The following is a 21028-nucleotide window of genomic DNA, read 5'->3' as shown; positions in this document are numbered from 1 at the left end:
GTTTTGGACTTCCAGCTTCTGGAACTGTGAGATAATACACTTCTGTGTAAGCCACCCAGCTTATTGTAATCTGTTACGACAGCCCTAGAAAACTAATACAACCACCATGTTATATGCCCCTGCTTCCCTCTCTTCACCACGAAAGCATGCTGTATAGATAATTCCTTCTGGTGAAAGATTTTCCTGAATGCTGTGTCTGCTAATAGCTCTTCACCTCTACAATTATCTACTGTTTATATTCTACCTAGTTTTTATTCTATGTCAATGCAGTCTTTCTCCAGTTAAAATAATAAGTGCCTTCTGGCCTATTCAAAATATATTTTATACACTAATTAAACTAGTAAAAATAATATGGAGTCTATTTGCACTTGAAAATGTAATTTATTCTAAAATTACTACTCTGAAAACATCCTAATATTATAATTAAGAAAGCAGTTGATGTTATATGTGATTATATATTTAATAAATGCTTTGAAATTTTTAATGTATACTGAGTATTTCAAATATTCCATAACATACTTTGCATTGACAACTCTTCTTGAAAATTATTATTTCAATACAATAGAATAATAGAATATTTACATTATGTTATTTCACAGAGGTGATCGTTGTCAAAGGTACAAACTTCCACTTATAAAATAAATAAGTCATAGGGATATAAACAGCATGGTAACTATAGTTAATAAAATTGTATATTTGAAAATTGTTAAGAGAGAAGATATTAAAAGTTCTCATCAAAAGAAAATAAAATTTGTATCTATGTGTGGTAATGAATGTTCACTAGACTTATTGTGGTAATCATTCTTCGATATATACAAATACTAAATCATTGCATACCTGAAACTAACATAGTGTTCTATAGCAATTATACCTCAATTTTTTAAAATGAGCTTACAAGACACATATACAAGTTCACTCACATGTTCATTCCTCACCCCAAGAAAAAAAGAAAAAAGGAAATTCTTTCTAATCCTATGTGATACTATGCTGGACAGTTTCTCTTTGTCCCTCTGCATATACGCCTTACCCTTCTCATCCTCCTCTAGGTTCCAGTGTTGACCATAAGCACCACCCAGCCTCTCACATGTATCTGATTTAGATGATAAGACTTGAGACTTTGGAGGTGATAATATTTAGATGACATTTTGGATCTTACCCACTGCATTCACATCAATTGCTTGCCCTTGCCCAATGGTTGTGGGTGAGTTCAGTTGGTGGGAGGCCTGGCAGATGGGAGGCAGGAAGAGAGTGAGGTCAGGGTATTTATTTTTTCTTCTCCCTCCCTCCAAGACTGAAGGGCCATCAGTGGCAGAAGGCCTAGAGGGAACAGCAGCCTGTTGGAAACCCCTTGTACAGAGGTACAGTCTCTCCAGGTGCTGCTCACTCTCCTCCCCTTTCAAGTCTTGGGTAAGGAAACTATACCCCTTCTCATGATAGCCTGGTGCCTCCCATCCCTTATTTGTTCTCTTAACCCTGTCTACACGTTCATAACTCTTGTCTTCAGTAAACTCTTTCAACCATCCCTGCTGTCCTCTGCCAGACCCTCTTGTAGCTATTGAGTGTCTCAGCTGAAAACCTCATTCTCACATCCTGAATAATTTCTTCCCATTGATAAAATTATTCCAAGTTTTCAAAAAAAACATCTAGTTTAAAAGGATTACAACTGACTAGGAATGGTGTGGGGTGTGTTTTCCACCCTTCAAAACAACAAAAACAAAAGGCGTTAGCTTGGGATGATTTTGTTCCTCTCAGATACTTTGGCCACAAGTGACTCTTGTATCGGAATGGTCTGGGTTCCACAATACCTGGCATCGCCATCACTGGTGCATTCGGGGAAGGCCAGGCTGCAGCCGAAAAGCATGATATGTTGATAGCAACTGAGGTGATGCAGGTACATGAAGAACTTGAGGAACTTCTCGATTTCCATGTTTTCGACAAGTGAGGAGAGAGGTGTGAGGGAGGTGTGGTAGGGCAGCATCTGACACTGGCTGTGGGTGATGTTTACACAGGCCCCTGGGAAGTCAAGATGATGACATTTAGGAACAGACACAGCAGAGCTATATGTTTATGAACTCATTTGATATGATAGACTAATATATCCATAAGATAAAATATATCCCACAAGCAAGAACGTTTATAGATATATAAGCAGACATGTACATGCATACATATGTGTATGTGCACATGTGTGCATGCATATGATAATGAAATCAATCTATTAATGAATATATTCACAGAGGGATAGCATTTGTGTTACAGGAAAAAGTGTGAAATAATACACTCTCTCATCTAGCTGGTGAACGATTAAGTTGGAAATCACGGTTTTGGATCACATCTGGGCAGGGCAATGTATTGTACTTAAAAATTACTTCAAATATGTATCTTTGACACTGTAATATTTCTAAAAATTTATCCTAACATAATAGTCATACATGTGCACATGGATTTATTGATAGGGATCCTCATCTCTGCATTGTTTACAATTTTTAAAAGATAGTGTCTCCTAAACATTCAACAAACGCAGTTGGTTTAAAATTTGGAACAAAAAATACATGAAATAAACAGAATATTTAGTTATATGAAAGATGCTTTAGAAGACAATTGAGTACATAATATAATAAGTAAAAATAGGAAGTCTCAAAATAATTTGCATACTATGATCCCATTTTTAAAAATACATGATTGCACAAGGATTTCCAATCCTGCCTATGTCAACAATTCAGGGTCAGTTTAGCCTCTGATTTCACTTGGCTCTTCTCCAGGCAGTACCACCTTCACAGCCCTTCCTTCTCTTTTATTCCACATATTTACATGATTGGTCTAATACAAATCAAAATATTAATATGGGTCCAGTTGATTGGATTTTAGGAGATTGTTGTTTTTCTTATTCTGTATTCTCTTATTGTTTATATAGAGATTTAGTACTCCTACTTTGAAAAGGAGATAATTAAAATTTTGGCTATTATTTAAGCCAGCTGCTATATAAGGGCAAAATCTGCAGGCTGTGAAAATCCAGTGCAAGTATTCATTCTAATTATGCTGAGGGGGCAAAAAAAAAGCAAGTTGGAGAAGTTCAATACAAAGGGAACATCTCTTCTGCTCACTATGTAATCGCAAACAAATGAAGAGAAAAACCTCTCCAGACCTAAGGCTAACTCCACTTTAATAAAAATGTTAGAAATGAAGACTGCATCTCTGATAAAAATGGCCAAACTAACCCACTGCTCTGTGACACAGAATAACCCCATCACAGGATTCTAACCCTGTTTTCTGCATCATTCATTCAGATAGATCACCCCGGAGTCTTCTGATCCTCTCATCGTCTTCTCTAGTCTGCTAAGTACACTTCCTAATCTGACTTTTCTTTCAAACCTCTCTGAAAACTATACAAGCTCTGTAGGAGCTCTTTCCCTCAAATGGCCAGATTGTAACTATTAACTCAAAGAGTCTCACATTTCATCAAAAGACACAAGTGCCCATTGTTAGATAATAATATTTACTGACCACCCATAACGCGCTGATTTCAATGGGACATGATCAAAACATGATTTCCACTTTCAAAGGCAACCAGTGGCATGTGGAATTTCTCTGCACACTAGACCCTAGAATAGACGTAAAAAATTTAAGGGCACAACACTTTTTTGCACCTCATCAACTTACAATACAAAATAGGAAAGAATGAAATTAAAAAGAAAATCCAAATTAAAATATTCAGACAGAACACAAATAGACATATTTACATTAATTCAACCTCAGACAAGTGCCAAGGTGGGTAGTGCTGGGCAAGTTTCATGAATATGACACTCAAGTTATTTAATGAGATTAAAACACATTTCAGGGTGGGAGAGCATTATAGGCAGTGAGAATGTACAGATAGTACACTTTGAAAGGACACATATCAAACTACAGGAAGAGATGCTTGCCTATAAGAGCTAAGAGTAAGTTTTTCTCCATTAAAAACACGAAATCGTTTGTGGACAATTCAGTCTCAAGAAAACATTTTTGAAAACCAACCTTGTGCCATGCACCCACACAGGCACTCCAATTCCTTCATTCATGATTCTGTCACTTTCACAACCCAGTAAAGTGACATCAAATCTGGATTACACTTGAGGAAACTCAGTTTTAGAAAGGCTAAATCATCTGCCCAGCTCCCCATAGCTGTTATGCAGACATTCCAGAGCTTCACACCTATGTCTCCTAAGTAAATTCCAGCTGGAACCACCCTAGGCTAATACAAAGGGAGGTATTATGTTAAAAATAGTACTTAAAGGATAATTCCTAGTGGCCCATGAAAGGAAGACACTAAAAAAGCATGTAATGATATGTCACAAGGTCTACAGTTTATATTCATAGATAATACATCCATGTATACTGAGCACATGTTATAATACATTTTATATTACATTGTTTTCTCTAGGGTTTATACACTTGGTAATAAACCACATTTGAAGTGATGAGATGATGAACAGGTTAATTCACTCCTACCTAGCCAAAAAAAAGAAAAAACACTGAATATTGAGAGATTATATGAAAAATACAAGATAGTAAAAAAAAAATCATATTCGCTTGACTATACTATGTTTGTGGTGGTGGAAGTTACACAAAAGAAAAGAAAAAGATTACTTTCTTCTCGAGGGACAGCAATAGTTCCCCAAAGAACCCCTTCCAAAATGCTCCTGCGTCTCTTTATACATCATCACACTTTAGTTTCATTATAGCATGAACACTACTGATCAGATCTTGCTTATATAGTTGTTTATTCCCAATATTCTCCCACATGACAGTAAAGACTTCGTCTTGTCACTAGAAAACACTGGGATACCAAATAGCAGGTACCCAATAGTTATTCACCAAATGAATGAGGAGATTAAATGGAACAGGCTTCACACTAAAAGGTGTCTTATTGAACAGGATGGAAATGGACATGAAAAAACCATTACAGCTGAGACCCAAGGGCACTGCTGATGACGGCTAATATTGCTACTATTGTTTTTAATAATCCATTCCCTAGGACCTACATGGCATAGGGAGTCATCCTATCCTGTTCTCTCCCCCAGACTGATTCCTACCTCTTACTCACCCCTGGACTCCTATGCAGCAATTGAAAGTAAAAGAGAAGCTGTCCTCCCTGTCCTCTGAAAGGCATACCTTCAGCTTTCCATGAGCATGCTCAGTTGTGTTTAGCACAAGACCTCACCATAGTAGACATGAAAGGAGGATGTGCTTACAAGTTATAAAGGCTGGAGACAGATGAATAGATGAATACATGTACACTAGAAAGCTGCAAAGAGAATGGAGGTAAGAAATGATGGATGTAGCTGGCAAGAGCAGGAGTAAATGCTGGAAGCTATGAGAGTCAAGTACAAGCTAGTTATTTGAAGACAGAAACCAAAGCCAGGAGGCGACATTGAGCCTGGGCCCAAACTCTGGTCCAGCCAGAGTTTGGGGATCTTGGGGTACTGTGATCTTGGGGAAATGACTTAACCTCTTAAAACCTCCTCATCTATAAAACAGAAATAATAAGAGTGTTAATCACAGGATTGTGAGGGTCAAATCTGTCGGTGGAGGTTAAGAAACTTAAAGCAACAGCTTCATACGGCTGACCTTCAACTGATGTTTCAACAGCACAGGTACCTTCACTAAGAAATACGCACAATTCAGAGAGGATAGGATGAGGTAACTGCTATAAAAGCCTAAATAAACCATTTGTAACTATTCAAGTTGTCTCTTAATGTAAAAGATACTTTAAAGTTCATTTCCACTTTCTGTTTTACAGTAAGATAAAACAACTTAAAGACAAGGAGATAGATAAAGTAGGCATGAGTACCTTCTAGGCTGAATGCTTGCTAGGTACTTTATATACAGCGCTTATTTAACCATCCCACAATCCTATGGGGAAGCTGTGGTTTTTTCTCCCATTTTACAGATGATGAAATAGATTCAATGGAGGTGAGAAAGTAGTCAAGCTTACACAGATGTTAAGTTGTAGAGGCAAAACTGAAACCAGATCTTCTCATCCCATGACCTATTCTTTTCCATTGTATCATTCTGTCAGAGATACTATTCCATTTTAAACCTTGTAAATTTACTTCATTTATTATAAAATATTTTGATGAAGCTCGTTGGATTTCAGCAATAGAGCTGCTTCACCACGATTGATAAAACCTAAACCTTCTCAAAGAAAACAATGAATTGGCTATTAAAACTAGTTACCTATCCTCACTGAGGAACCTATCGGACTGGGAATCCTTGGTGTCTATTCCCAGCTGTACCATGAGGTCAGCCATGGTCAGGACTACATCAGCAGAGTAAAATAATGAAGGTCATTCACTATTATAGATAACTGGCATATAAAGTAACATTTTGCCAAAACGATTTCTGGGACAAACCAGTTTGAAAGGTATCATGTACTTAGGAAGATCCATAAAAGGGTTTCAGTAAAATTAGAACAGAAAGCTGATGACAGAGTGTCTCTGTGAAGATCTTGGCTTCTTTACTAACTCTGTAAACTTATCTTTCAATCCAAATATGGTAACAATTTTATTTCTTATAAGAAAATGAAGGAGACAAAAAGTAAGATACATTTTCTTAATGAGTCAATTGTGACATATGTAAAAAATCTTTACAGACACAGCTGGGCACAGGTAAGCCAATGTCATGTTAATTTATGCAAAAAAATACGTAACAGTAGTTTAACACTATCTAAATTAACAGAGTTAAGTAACAGCTACTCTTGTCAGGAGAAGCAGGAGGTGTGGGGTTTAATGCTTCTATATAAGTACATATATTCCAGACAACATTTTTAATGCAATCTCAAATCTCTTGAAGTCTTGCCATGTTTTAAGCTTTCACATCTTACATATGTGTGTAGTTATATAGTTATACGTTTATATTTATATTTAAATATATAAAACTAGGTCATTCTCTCTTATCATTTATATATACACATCCATACTACTTGATTCTATGAGGTCTGAATGGTAGTTAAAGGCTCAACCTGATGTAATTCATTCATTCAACAAATATCTCCTGTGAAAATGCTTTAACACAGGGAGGGATCAATATTTTATTATAAATTAATTATTCAGATTCTATAGAACTAAGATGTAACATTTCAGCTGTCACATCTTCATCTGTCAGTCATTTTTCATTAATTTAAAAAGAACTCCATCTTGTCTCCAAACAGTTATCTACCTTAGAATGACAAAAGATTGACTAATAACAATAATTTCAAGTTTGTAAAGCACCTTTTCCATACACAGCATGTTGGTTCTATATAGTCTGATACAAATCCTGCTTTTATTATTCTCTGTTTATGTATCCTTTGACAAGCTATCAAACTTCTCTGTCAGTTTCCTCATCTATAAAAAGGGGATAATAGTATCTGTGATACAGGGTTAATAATGTGAGGATGAAATGATGTCTACACAATGTCATCATTAGCACATATGAGAAGCCATAAAAGTTTTGCTACTACAATTATCTCATTTGTGACTCACAAAAAAAAAGGAAAATTGAGGCGGAGACATTAAGCTTCCATTTTGCCTTTTCCCCCTGGTATTCCATGATGAATCCACTGGTAGAAGGAATAATTACTAATATGTACAGGATCAAAATTCAAAGCTTCACTAGTTTAGCTTACTTGTAAAATAAAACAGTACTACATGTTATACTTTTTTAAAAAGAAATCAAGTGTTTAAAACTTATGCATTGAGAAAATATTAGGTTTCTATTAAATAAAGGCACAAGGTTTGGTGTATGGATTTAAAAAAATAAGAATTTGGAATTAGACATTTTAGTAATTTAGCCAAACATACTTTAATACACATGACAATTATTTGTTTTTTTAAGCCAACAATGGTAAAAATAAATTATATAATGATAAGGGCACAAGAAATTAGTTTGTGGCACATCATGTTCACTGAGGGTAGGGTTTATTGTAAACTTACTTGTAGTCAGTTTTAAACTCTGCTCACAAAGGCAATGAGATTCTAGTGGACTTTCCAGCCCTGAGTAGTTTTATTGGGAATCCCATTTTAGGTTTAATAATGGTCAAGACTTAAGTACTGGAAGCATAAATGTACAGGGCAGACCTGCACATTAAGGTCTAGATTCTACCAGCTAAGTACTGTGGTTCTTAATGTATTTGTAAAATGTACATTCAGATAACCTCTCCAACTCAGAATTCTCAAGCTTTAAAATCTGTAACAAGTCAGCTTCACACTGAGTTGAGAGTTTACCTTCTTACTCTCTGAATTTACAAACGAAGACTTCATAGGGAATAAGATTGTAAAGGAAGACACATTTTACATACACAAAAGGAAATATTTCAAATAAATTATAGTATTATTTTTGGGAATGCATGACACACTATTCTTCCTTTTTAATAAATATCTTATTACAAGGCAATATAAGATTAGAAAGTAAAAGTAAAACATGAGCCACCACTCAACCACAAAAAGGGAAGGCGAGTAGAATAGTTTGCTGGTTGTATCCTCAGCATCAGCGGCCCAGCCCTAACTGGAGAGCAGACAGGAAGTTTGGGAGGCCTTTCCCTACACCCAGCTCCAGGCATGGGTCCTGACCGGCCAATGACTATCTGCCCATGGCATCGCATGGAGCTGTGCTTAGCTCTGCTCAGTTCAAAGGCAGATAGGAGACTGAAGTTGGTCCAGTCACAGGAAAACCCAGGAGCAGAAGGGGCTACACAAGTTGGGGTGCCCAGGGTAAAATGAAAATGTGAGGCCCCTCGTTGAAAAGCTATTTTTCTATTATTTTATTTATTTATATTGGTATTTATAGTATCTGTATTTCTTTACATTATTTATTAATTATTTCAACAAGGTGACAGCAGAGCATTAAACATAGTGGAAAGTCCTTCCATGCTCAGGACTCTGTGCAATTACACAGGTCAGCATGCTTAAAAGGCAGCTGATGATTCGAGGAGTCCTCCCTCCAGGAACCTCTGTAACTCCCCACAGAGGGATATTTGAGCAGTGGTCCCAAGATTTCTCTATAACGTTAGGTAAGAACAAAAGGTCAACAGTTTAAGCACTGCTGGGGCCTCCAATTCAGTCAGAGGACTTCTTTTTTATGTGACTTAAGGTGTCAGAGGCAGAAATAACCAAATATGCACATATCCCTGCTTTGTCCACGCTTTCAGACATCATGTAGAAGCAGCAGCTCTTCATGGGAAACCAGATGTTTCAACTGTATTTCAACTCCAGCTTGGACAGTCACACTTTTCTCCAGGAGACTGCCCACATTTAGGACTGGTGAGGAAGCCTATGCTCTGCTCTTGTAAGCAGCTGCTGCCCTCCCAGGGTTAGCCAGGAGGGAAAACATAGTCTAATACTAATATCCCTGCTATTGTGCTCAAATCCCTGCTTCTTAATTATAATGCACACTGTAAAGCCAGTCTATTATGAGTCAGTTATTTTGAGTCCTTCATATACAAGGAGTTTCTCAAGAAAATATTACTAGCTAACAATATCTCTACTATGGATAGATTAGATGAATTTAGTCAAATTGTAACTGAAGACATTTGTTGGGCATTAAAAATGTTTCTTTATCAAGAAGATACTAACAGGAAGTTTTAGAATACTTTTCTCTTATTTGTTACCAACTATAGTAGATGATGTCAATTCACTTTCAGATCAACAAATAATAGAACTCCATGTGAAACCTGGTCTTGAAAAAATATAAATTCTAAAACCTCCACATCCTGCTTTTTTAATGTTAGGATGGAGATGGAAGTAGCTGGAATAGAGGACTCTGAGATAATAAAGCCAATAAAGAAAAACATGGGAAGCTTAAACTTGGAAATGAATGCATAGAGTTGGAATAGCAAGGAAACAGAGTCAAAAGTAGTGAGACTACCCCAGGTTCAAATGGGATAGATATAAAGCTCATGTAGAGAGACAGCAATCTGAAGGGTGCAGTGGAAGGCCTGGACTTCCTGGCATAAATGATCCAAGTAAATCTTGTCTTCAAGGACATTGTAATTTTCCCTATAATCAGAAAATTTCAGAATATAAATTTTAATAATAATGAAATAAATATTTAAAATAGGGTTCAACACATTACTCTATAAAGTCTTTGCTTTCTCCAGGTGATTTCTTAAAACTATGAAGTAGGGTATTTTAACTAAAAACTAGCTTATGCCAAAATCCCTCTGTGCAAACAATACAGAGAGCAGCCCAACTCTCAATTACAGGAGGAAGTTTTAACCTTCCTATAAGAAACACTAGAAAAAAATGCTTTAAAAAAGATTCTGAAAAAATTGATGGAATGTTAAGCTGGGAGAGGACAGATGGGCCTTCACTGCATTATTCTCTCTACTTCTGTACATGATTAAAAATTTGTGCAAGGTGATTTTTCTAAAGAAAGGATTCTGAAATATTGTGGAAAAAATAACCTGAAAGCCCACCCATTATAAAAATACAGGAATATTTCATTAAATAGAACAAACTTCTTTTACATAAACAGCTAAACTCTCCATAAAGAAAAGAAAATCTCAAGATTCCAGGAATGTAGTAGCAATCTGAAGCAAAGGCAGTGAGTACATGAGATGACACCACAGGAACGAACAGCGCAGGGGAGGACATCCCAGAGGTGATACTGCAATAGACCTATGTTGGAGGAAGTTATCATTCTCACTAAAGAAATGGAGTCTTGAATTCACAGGTAGTACAAAGAGAAACCAAGACTCCCACAAAAAGCATAGACCCAACTAGCTCAAGCATATATGAGGAAGCCTGTCTAACTCTGCCTAGATTTTGGTTTGAAATTAAAACTTTTCTTTGGGAACTCCTTACCACAATCCTGGCCCTCCCAGGGGTTTGAGTTTGCAACTACACCTGTGACTCAGAAACCCCTCCAAACCAAAATTTAACATAAAAATTGGCCCTCGGACCTTGGGGTGCCTGGTCAAGTCAAACTCAAAATTGCTCTAGAATGACCTGATCTGAATCCAAGGAAGATTATAATCCAAAGTCACAAAATAAACAGGAAACCAATCCACTAGGAGAAAGACTAATAAGTCATTAGTTACAACCAGAAGCAGTATCAGGAGACTGAGAATTTCAGACAAGTGAACAATCTGACAGAGGCTATTAAACAAGTATGAATGAAATAACTAAAGACAAAAATGTAATAAAACCATTTCAAAAGAATGACATGCTATAAATAAAGAACTGGAAGATTTGAGAAGAAACCAAATAGAACATCTAGAAATGAAAAATACATATCAACATTGAAATTTAGAACTCAGTGAAGAGTTTAAAATAGAAAGAAGATTAGATATTGCTGAAGAGAGAACTAGAGAATTAAAAGACATATCTGAAAAAATACACTAGAATTCAGCATAGAGATTTATGGGTGATGGATGAGAATGTCCAATCTAAATGAAAGTAATTAGAGTTCCAGAAAGGGAAAACAGAAAGATCAGGAAGGATGTTAAATTCACAGGGTTATAACTGAGAACTTTTCCAAACTGAAGAAATACCTGAACCCTCAGATTCAAGAAGCACATCTTCTAGAAAAAATATATATAAAGAATCCACATTATATCCATTGTCGTGAAACCAGCAAAGGCAAAAAAAAATTTTTTAAGCATCCAAAGAAAAAATGCCATTTGCCTACAAGGGAACAAAAATTAAATTAGCACTATAGTTTCTGATAGCTTCACAAGAGTCAAGAAAAATGTGAAATACCTTAAACAAAAAAAATTGATTTTCTCACAGTTCTGGAGCCTAGAAGTCTAAGATTAAGGTGAGAGTATGGTTGGTTTCTGATGAAATCCCTCCCCTTGGGTTGCAGATGGCTGTCTTCTCATTATGTGCTCACATAACCTGTTTTTTGTATGGGCCTGGAAAAAGAGCAAGATCTCTGGTATCTCTTCTTATAAGGGACTAATCCCTTCATAATCGTCCCACCTCATGAACTCATCTAACCTAATTACTTCCCAAAGGCCCCATTCCTAAAAATCATCACCTTGGAGATCAGGGCTTCCACATACAAATTTTGGAGACACAACATAAGCATTCAGGTCATAACATTCCAGCCCTGGCCCTGCCAAAATTCATGTCCTTTTCACATGCAAAATACATTCATTACATCCCAATAGCCCCAAAAGTCTTAAGTCACTCCAGCACCAACTCTAAAGTCTAAAATCAAAAGTCTCATCTAAATATCATCTAAATCTTATGTGGGTAAGAATCAAGGTATGATTCATTCTGTAGCAAACTTCTGCAGCCATGAACCTGTGAAAACAAACAAGTATATGCTTCCAAAATGCATGGTGGGACAGACATAGGATAGATTATTTGCACTCCAAAGGGAGAAATAGGAAAGAAGGAAGGCCCCTACTTGAACACTGACGATACGTGATATGTCCCCATGAATCACATGCTTCATTGCCTCCATGATTGGCTGCATCCTGGCCACCTGGTCAATCCCCAAACTCCAGAGCAGGCAAAGACTTTTGGTTTAAGTTCTTCATTTCTTTCCTATGGCAACCCTCCCATATTATTTTGTTGTTGTTGTTGTTGTTGACTTTAAAGGACACATAATACAGTGACATAGTCACCATAGTTTAACAACCATTAGGCCATCATTAATCAGTCTCATGAAATAAATATCTTTAAAGCCTTTGTACAGTGCACATTTATAAACATATAGCCAAAGCAGAAACAAACTCTCTGAGCTTCATTATTTAACAGATGACAGAAGAATTGAAAAGTAATTCCAGGGAAAGAATTGTAGAATTTTAAACCTCCCTCTTCCTGAGGTGATAAAATTCTTAATACCGTTAAAAGTAAAGTTGGCCTTCCCATAAAATTGAAAACTAAGGACTCTGGTCAGCTTATCTAAGACAATTATAGTATAAATGAGCTTTTAAATTTAAGAATGAAACAGTATAATCTGATTAAAAATAAAAACTCCAGGACAGACATTTAAACTAAAATTTACTTTTACAATTGTAAATAAAACTTTACAATGTTTAGAAAAATTATGCATTTTTAGAACATAAAAATGATATGAATTAGTTATCTTGTCTTTTACATAAATAAGAACTGAAATGGATTATGTTTTCTTCTGTCTATAAGTCTCTCATAGGATTTCTTAAGTTATGTCTCAAAGCAATTATTAGACAACTGGCAATTTGGGGACAGGATTTCTGTCTGACCCACCTTTATAGTCCACATAGCCAAACCCCAGAGCTTGGCACCCAATAAATGGTTCCTTATGAACAAATGGTTCTTCCCAGAATATTACCCTAGAAGCTCAGCAATTGAGACATCTCATAAAACTTGGAAGGATACATAGGCATCAAAATGAGTTTACACCAATTAATATAACTATAAGCAAGTCCTGTAAGTCTTACCAATTTAAGCACCACATGCAAATATTAGGTTAATGATACAGAGCAGAAAAATAGAAGAATAAAATATGTTAACACTAAAAGACAGTGAATGGTTTGCATCAAATGTGAACTGATGCGAAGCTTTTGAAAACTCATTACCATACTTATTTCAACTGCAAGTAAGTGAAAAGGCATATTCTGCAAAGGACAAGTAACAGCAAACAGATTCCCACTGGTGGGTTTTTTGCTCTCAACACAAAATTGTACAAAGACCAAAAACCTGAGCAAATTGAATGATTCAGGCAAAAGAATATACACAGTGCCAATTTTCTCACAGAACCCAAGAAAAAAGTAAATTATACAGTGTTTTGGTTTATTTTTACTTTTATCTGAGAATTTGGCTTTAAAAAGATCATTTTTTGTCCTTGAATTTGAGTGGGACAGTTTTTGCAATACTGTTACCAGCATGGTACTGTTTCCTCCTCCACACGGATCAAGGGCATCAGACTGTTCTTCCTGAAGAGAAAACGATGATAATGAATCTGGAGAGGAAAATTTTGGACAAGCCTTTTTGACATGACTATTTAACTAGGATTCCCATTTGCTGTATAAATATGTTACAGGAATAATAAAAAAATTTTCCTTAAAAAAATTTTTGTAAAAATATACATTACAGGCACATTACCTCTGGGAGCACATGTCACCTGTGGATACTGCAATATTTATTTTGGAGAAAGAATAAGAAGTCTTCCCCAGAAATCTTTGAGAAGGAGGAAGGGGATTATAGCCAAAGGAGAGTGAACCAGGCACTATTCCACTACCCCTTTCAAAAGCCTAGCTTTGCAAATGATTGAGTTGGTTCTCTCTGGGAGGAATCCAATACATCCCAGGGGCAGAGTCATCTAGAGATGGAATAAGGAGGAAGGAATGGAGAGCAGGGAGAAAAAAAAGAAAGAGAGAGTCCATTCCCACATTTGAATTTCCCAAGAACTGTTCTCTGTCTCCCAAGAATTGTTCAGGTTTTTACTAAAATGCTACCATGCTAACCAGACAAGCATGCAACAATTATTTAAATGCTTTACTTGTTCTTGCTTGGATGTTGATGTTAGCTAGAAGCCCGTGTCTGAATCTCGTAACTGCTCTTTAAGCCAGAGCAATATGATTTAAATGCAGGAGAGGACAATCAACTGGACTTGACCACTGAAGTTCTAACACTGGTTTTCAACAGAGCACATAAGGAATGGTGTCTACAGTCATGACCACGGTAAATTTTGGAGTAGCAAATACCTAATGAAGCAGCTTAGACAGGCCTTTGACTCTCCCAGGTACCAAAAAAAAACACTCTTTTCATCTAGAGTATGTGTTCTTAATCATAATCCAAAGACCCCAACGGGCCCATACATAGAATTATTATTGTCTATGAAGAACCTGGATGGGAGAAAAATAGCATCTCTATTGCCACTAACTTCCAACTGGAATTTAGCATACTTAAATGTAGGCAACAAATGTAGAAAAACAGATTGAAATCATAGCTGTTTTCCTATCAGCATGGAATTATTGCAAACATTTCAAAATATTCTTAAAGTTAAAGCTCATCCCTGGTTATAAAATCGCAGTTATTGACCTACTTTTGGGTATCATTATTTAATGTGTTAATAAATAAACACATGTATTTATATCATGAATTTATATTTCTAATATTTTGATTACTGAATATTTTAATAAAATTAACTTCCTTTGTGAGTTTGTGTAATTTATTTTCAGCACCCAAACGTTATTTTAAGAAGGAACCTATAGGCTTCACTAGTTTGCCAAAGGAGTTCTTGGCACAAAACATATTAAGAAACTCTGCTAAAGAGCATCACTGCTTTTTCCGGAGGTGTGACATGAACAGTTATAACTTGGGTTCCCTGAAGTAGTGTTTCAAAGCTGAAGAATTGTACAGGCTTTTTCACAGAAATAAAGCTTGACAGGTATACACAAAAGTAGATATGATCTGACACAAATATAAATTTAATATGTATAAATTTAAAAGAAGCAAAATTGTACAAAGAATATTCATGAATTAATATTAACATTATTGTGCAAAACTCCATGAATATATGCTGACTCCTGAGGCACAGCTCTTCCAAATTTAGGCAGCTTATACTACCATGTATCCCAACTGAGTAAATTAATCACTGTGGAGTAAACTGCAGAATTTCCAAAATCTCCTGCCTGGCCTTAGTATTTACGTATCAATGGGTGTTTACCGCTGTGGCTTCCCGCAGCCTCTGGGGCAAGGTGTGGAGAGATAACAGCCATTCTCTCCACCACCACCACCAGCCCCCCGTTCCTGGTACATAATTGGCCTGGCGTCTGCCAGTCACCAAGGACCCACCAATGAAGTTCCTCCCAGAAAGGGTGGGCAGGAAGTAGAGAGCATGCTGCAGGTAAAGCATGAGCGGCAGCCAGAGGAGAAGGTCAGCACCAGGCCTAGCTAATAAATTGGAACAAGCTATAAGCAATGAAAACGGCTTCTCTCAATCTTAACTTCCCCTTGATATATTTTGGTTTCACCAGTTTCATAGAGGATTCGCTAAGGGCCAGGTTCCCCCCAGAGCAACAATCATCATTTTTCCCTATACGAACCACCACCAAGGTATCTTTTGTACAGCATGCCAGTAAATACTTGAAGTTCTGCAATTGAGAAGAATAGCTTTCAAGTCTGCCTCTTTTCCTTTCTTGATGGCTGGCAAATGTCTAAGCAATCAGCTTAACTGCAACATAATCATTAAGTGAAATTCAAATACTGGCATCAAAATTCCATATTGGTAGTTGTTATGAGATGGTTATCCAGAGTAGGCTTACATTAATTATTTTTTATTATCATTGAAATGAAAGCCTACATTTACAAATTCAGAGAATCTTGGATCCCTAAGTATAAACCTGAGGTTCCTCAGATCCAAAATAGTGAAATACTGTCTAACAGCAACAGCAGAATGATAAGGATGTAATTCTGTAGCCCTTGCAAGCCATTCACCCATCTACATCTACACATAAAAGCACAGAGTCCAAAGATGGTGGCGTGAGAGGTGAGACAGAGAACTCCTTCCCAAAACACAGATAGTATGAAAATACAGTTAATACAACTAACCCTAAAACAGCAACAGGAAAGAACGCTGCACCAGACTGCATACAGACCTCAAGAACAGAGCAGACCTCACAAAACAGGGTAATGTATGAAAGCCTTGATCCTGCGGGACCCGAGCCCTTCCCCAGCACCCACTCACCAGCGGGAGGAAGAGAAATGGAGTGGGAGAAGGGGTGGAAGCCTGGGACTGCTAAACACCTGGCCCTGGAGATCTGTTTTGCAAGCAGGAAAACCTACATTGTGTGATGCTCAGGAGGATGGGGAGCTGAGACAGGCAGAGTGCTTGAAACACAGATTCCGGCCATTTGTGGAGGAGGGGATCCACATCTGGCTGCTCTGGGATGAGGGAAGGGCAGGCATTCTGACAGGCTCCTTAGCAGCGAGAGGGCTGCTGAAGGGGCAGGGTTTGCACAGAGCTTGCTGTGTGGAAGAAGGGACAGGGGTCAAGGTTGTCTGGGCACACTCTGCCCAGCAGACTGGGAACATTGGGGAGCTTCAGATGCTCCATCCCCCTGGCTATCTACTCAGCAACAAGACCCCCAACTGTGATATGCAACCTGACAAGCATTCCTCCTGGCCTGATGGCACTGGCTCACAAACCAGCAGTCACTGCTCTGGCATCAGGCCAACCAGAGGGAGGCACCACCTGCAACAGCTAGAGATGCCAAGCACAGAGGCTTACACCTGTGTACTCAGCCCACTGGCTCTGATACAGGAGACAGGCACTGTAGACAGGGATCAGGAAACAGAGCTTTCCTCCCCCCAGGCACCAGCTCCATTCCACTATGACCCCCCAACCTCACTCTAGGGGTTGAGCAGCTCCAGAGACTACAGCTTCTGGGAAATAGAGGGCACCACACAGAAATATGAAATGTCAAAAGAACGTGGTTCAGACCAAAATCTCACAAACCCCAGAAAAAGGGCCAAATGAAACAGAACTCACCAGTCTTCCTGAAAGAGAGTTCAAAATAAAAATCATAAACATGCTTATGGAGGTACAGAAAAATATTCAAGAATGCAGAAATGAATTTAAGACAGAGATTCAATCTTTAAGAAATTCCATATCTGAAATGAAACATACAATGGAGGGATTTAAAAGCAGATTAGATGTAGTAGAAGAGATGGTAAATGGAACAGAAATTAGAGAAGAGGGATACAAAGAAGCTGAGGTACAGAGAGAAAAAAGAATCTTTAAGAATGAAAGAATATTGAGAGAACTGTGTGACCAATCCAAATGGAACAATATTTGCATAATAGGGGTACCAGAAGAAGAAGAGAGAGAAAAAGAAATAGAAAGTGTCATTGAGGAGATAACTGCTGAAAACCTCCCCAATCTGGAGAAGGAGATAGTCTCTCAAGCCATCAAGATGCACAGATCTCCCAACATAAGACACCCAAGGAAGACAGTATCAAGACATATAATAAAATGGCAAAGATCAAGGATAAAGACAGATTTTTAAAAGCAGCTAGAAAGAGAAAAAGGATCACATACAAAGGAAAGCCCATCAGGCTATCATCAGATTTCTCAACAGAAACCTTACAGGCCAGAAGGGAGTGACATGATATATTTAATGCAATGAAACAGAAGGGCCTCGAACAAAGAATACCCTACCTGGCAAGGTTATCATTTTGAAGGAGGGATTAAACAATTTTCAGATAAGAAAAAGCTGAAAGAATTTACCTCCAACAAGCCACCTCTATAGTGCATTTTAGAGGGACTCCTACAGATGGAAGTATTCCTAAGACTAAATAGATGTCACCCAAGGGATAGACAAAGAATACAGAATATGATTCATAACATACAAAGAATGGAGGAGGAAAAAAAAGAATCTTTAAGTTGTGTTTGTAATAGCATATGAAGTGAGTTAAATTAGACTGTTAGATAGTAAGGGAATTATCCTTGAACCTTTGGTGGCCACGAATCTAAAGCCTGCAATGGCAATAAGTACATACCTATCAATAATCACCCTAAATATAAATGGTCTGAATGCACCAATCAAAAGACATAGAGTCACTGAATGGATAAAGAAACAAGACCCATCTGTATGCTGCCTGCAAGAGACTCACTTCAAACCCAAAGATATAAACAGACTGAAAGTAAAGAGATTAAAAAAGATATTTCACGCAACTAATACAGAGGAAAAAGTAGGAGTTGCAGTACTTGTATCAGACAAAATAGACTTCAAAACAAAGAAAGTCACAAGAGATAAAAAAAGGACATTACATAGTGATAAAGGGGCAAGTCCAACAAGAGGATATAACTATTATAAACATCTATGCACCCAACACAGGATCACCAACATATGTGAAACAAATACTAACAGAATTAAAGGGGGAAATAGAATGCAATGCATTCATTTTAGGAGACTTCAACACACCACTCACTCCAAAGGACAGATCAATGAGACAGAAAATAAATAAAGACACAGAGGCAGTGAACAACATACTAGAACAGATGGACCTAATAGACATCTATAGAACTCTACACCCAAAAGCAACAGGATACACATTCTTCTGAAGTGCACATGGAACATTTTCAAGAATAGATCATATACCAGGCCACAAAAAGAACCTCAGTAAATTCAAAAAGATTGAAATTGTACCAACCAGCTTCCCAGATCACAAAGGCATGAAAGTAGAAATAAATTACTCAAAGGAAATGAAAAAGCCCACAAACACATGGAGGCTTAATAACATGCTCCTAAATAATCAATGGATTAATGACCAAATCAAAACAGAGATCAAGCAATATATGGAGACAAATGACAACAATAATTCAACACTGCAAAATCTGTGGGATGCAGCAAAGGCCATGCTAAGAAGGAAATACATTGCAATACAGGCCTACCTCAGGAAAGAAGAACAATCCCAAATGAAAAGTCTAAACTCACAATTAATGAAACTAGAAAACGAAGAACAAAAGAGTCCCAAAGTCAGTAGAAGGAGGGACATAATAAACATTAAAGCAGAAATAAATAAATTTGAGAAGAATAAAACAATAGAAAGAATCAATGAAAGCAAGAGCTGGTTCTTTGAGAAAATAAACAAATAGATAAACCCCTAGGCAGACTTATCAAGAAAAAAAGAGTCTACACACATAAACACAATCAGAAATGAGAAAGGAAGAATCACTATTTATACCACAGAAATACAAAGAATTATGAGAGAATACTATGAAAAATTATATGCTAACAAACTGGATAACCTAGAAGAAATGGGCAACTTTCTAGAAAAATACAACCAACCAAGGCTGACCAAGAAAGAAACAGAAAATCTGAATAGACCAATTACCAGAAAAGAAATTGAACTGGTAATCAAAAAACTACCTAAGAACAAAATCCCTGGACCAGATGGTTTCACTGCTGAATTTTATCAAACATTTAGTGAAGACCTAATACCCATCCTCCTTAAAGATTTCCAAAAAGTAGAATAGAGAATACTCCCAAACTCATTCTAGGAGGCAAACATCACTCTACTACCAAAACCAGGCAAAGACACCACAAAAAAAGAAAATTACAGACCAATATCCCTGATGAACATAGATGCAAAAATACTCAACAAAATATTAGCAAACTGAATTCAAAAAAACATCAAAAAGATCATCCATCATGATCAAGTGGGATTTATCCCAGGGATGGAAGGATGGTAAAACATTTGAAAATCCATCAACATCATCCACCACATCAACAAAAATTAAGGACAAAAACCACATGATCATCTGCATAGATGCTGAAAAAGTATTTGACAAAATTCAATATCCATTCATGATAAAAACTCTCAACAAAATGGGTATAGAGGGCAAGTACTCAACGTAATAAAGGCCATATATGGTAAACCCACAGCCAACATTATACTTAACAGTGAGAAGCTGAAAGCTTTTCCTTTAAGATTAGGAACAAGACAAGGATGCCCACTCTCCCCATTTTTATTCAGCATAGTTCTGGAGGTCCTAGCCATGGCAATCAGACAACACAAAGAAATAAAAGGCAACCAGATTGGGAAGAAAGAAGACAAACTGTCCCAGTTTGCAGATGACATGATATTGTACATAAAAAAACCTGAAGAATCCACTCCAAAACTACTAGATCTAATATCTGAATTCAGAAAAGTTGTGGGATACAAAATCAATACACAGAAATCTGTTGCATTTCTATACACTAACAGTGAACTAGTAGAAAGAGAAATCAAGAAAACAATTCCACAATTGCATCCAAAAGAATAAAATACTTAGGAATAAACCTAAGCAAGGAAGTGAAAGACTTATGCTCTGAAAACTACAAGACACTCATGAGAGAAATTAAAGAAGATACCAATAAATGGAAACACATCCCATGCTCATGGATGGGAAGAATTAATATTGTCAAAATGGCCATCCTGCCTAAAGCAATCTACAGATTCAATGCAATCCCTATCAAAATACCAACAGCATTCTTCAATGAACCAGAGCAAATAGTTCTAAAATTCATATGGAACTACAAAAGACCCTGAACAGTCAAAGCAATCCTGAGAAGGAAGAATAAAGTGAG

The 21028-nt window shown here is 37.0% G+C and overlaps 1 protein-coding gene across 9 annotated transcripts in view; it reads right to left on the bottom strand.

Moving 5' to 3' along the window:
* The window catches only part of CORIN (corin, serine peptidase), a 232193-nt gene that overhangs the window by 150176 nt on the left and 60989 nt on the right, over positions 1-21028 (bottom strand). For 7 of the 9 annotated variants that reach the window (XM_017652016.3, XM_017652015.3, XM_017652018.3 and 4 more), the window contains one exon: positions 1806-2013. The exons of 1 other annotated variant lie outside the window; for it this stretch is intronic. In XM_017652016.3, the coding sequence (XP_017507505.3) occupies positions 1806-2013 (208 nt within the window). Of the gene's footprint in view, positions 1-1805; positions 2014-3504; positions 3603-21028 lie in introns of those variants that run through there. One more of the 9 variants, XM_073237665.1, reaches the window with a different exon arrangement.

This window comes from Manis javanica, chromosome 5, assembly GCF_040802235.1.
Source record: "Manis javanica isolate MJ-LG chromosome 5, MJ_LKY, whole genome shotgun sequence".
NCBI classification, from domain to species: Eukaryota; Metazoa; Chordata; class Mammalia; order Pholidota; family Manidae; genus Manis; species Manis javanica.
The sequence above is the reverse complement of the archived record's forward strand: the minus strand, read 5'-3'. Positions and strand labels throughout refer to the sequence as shown.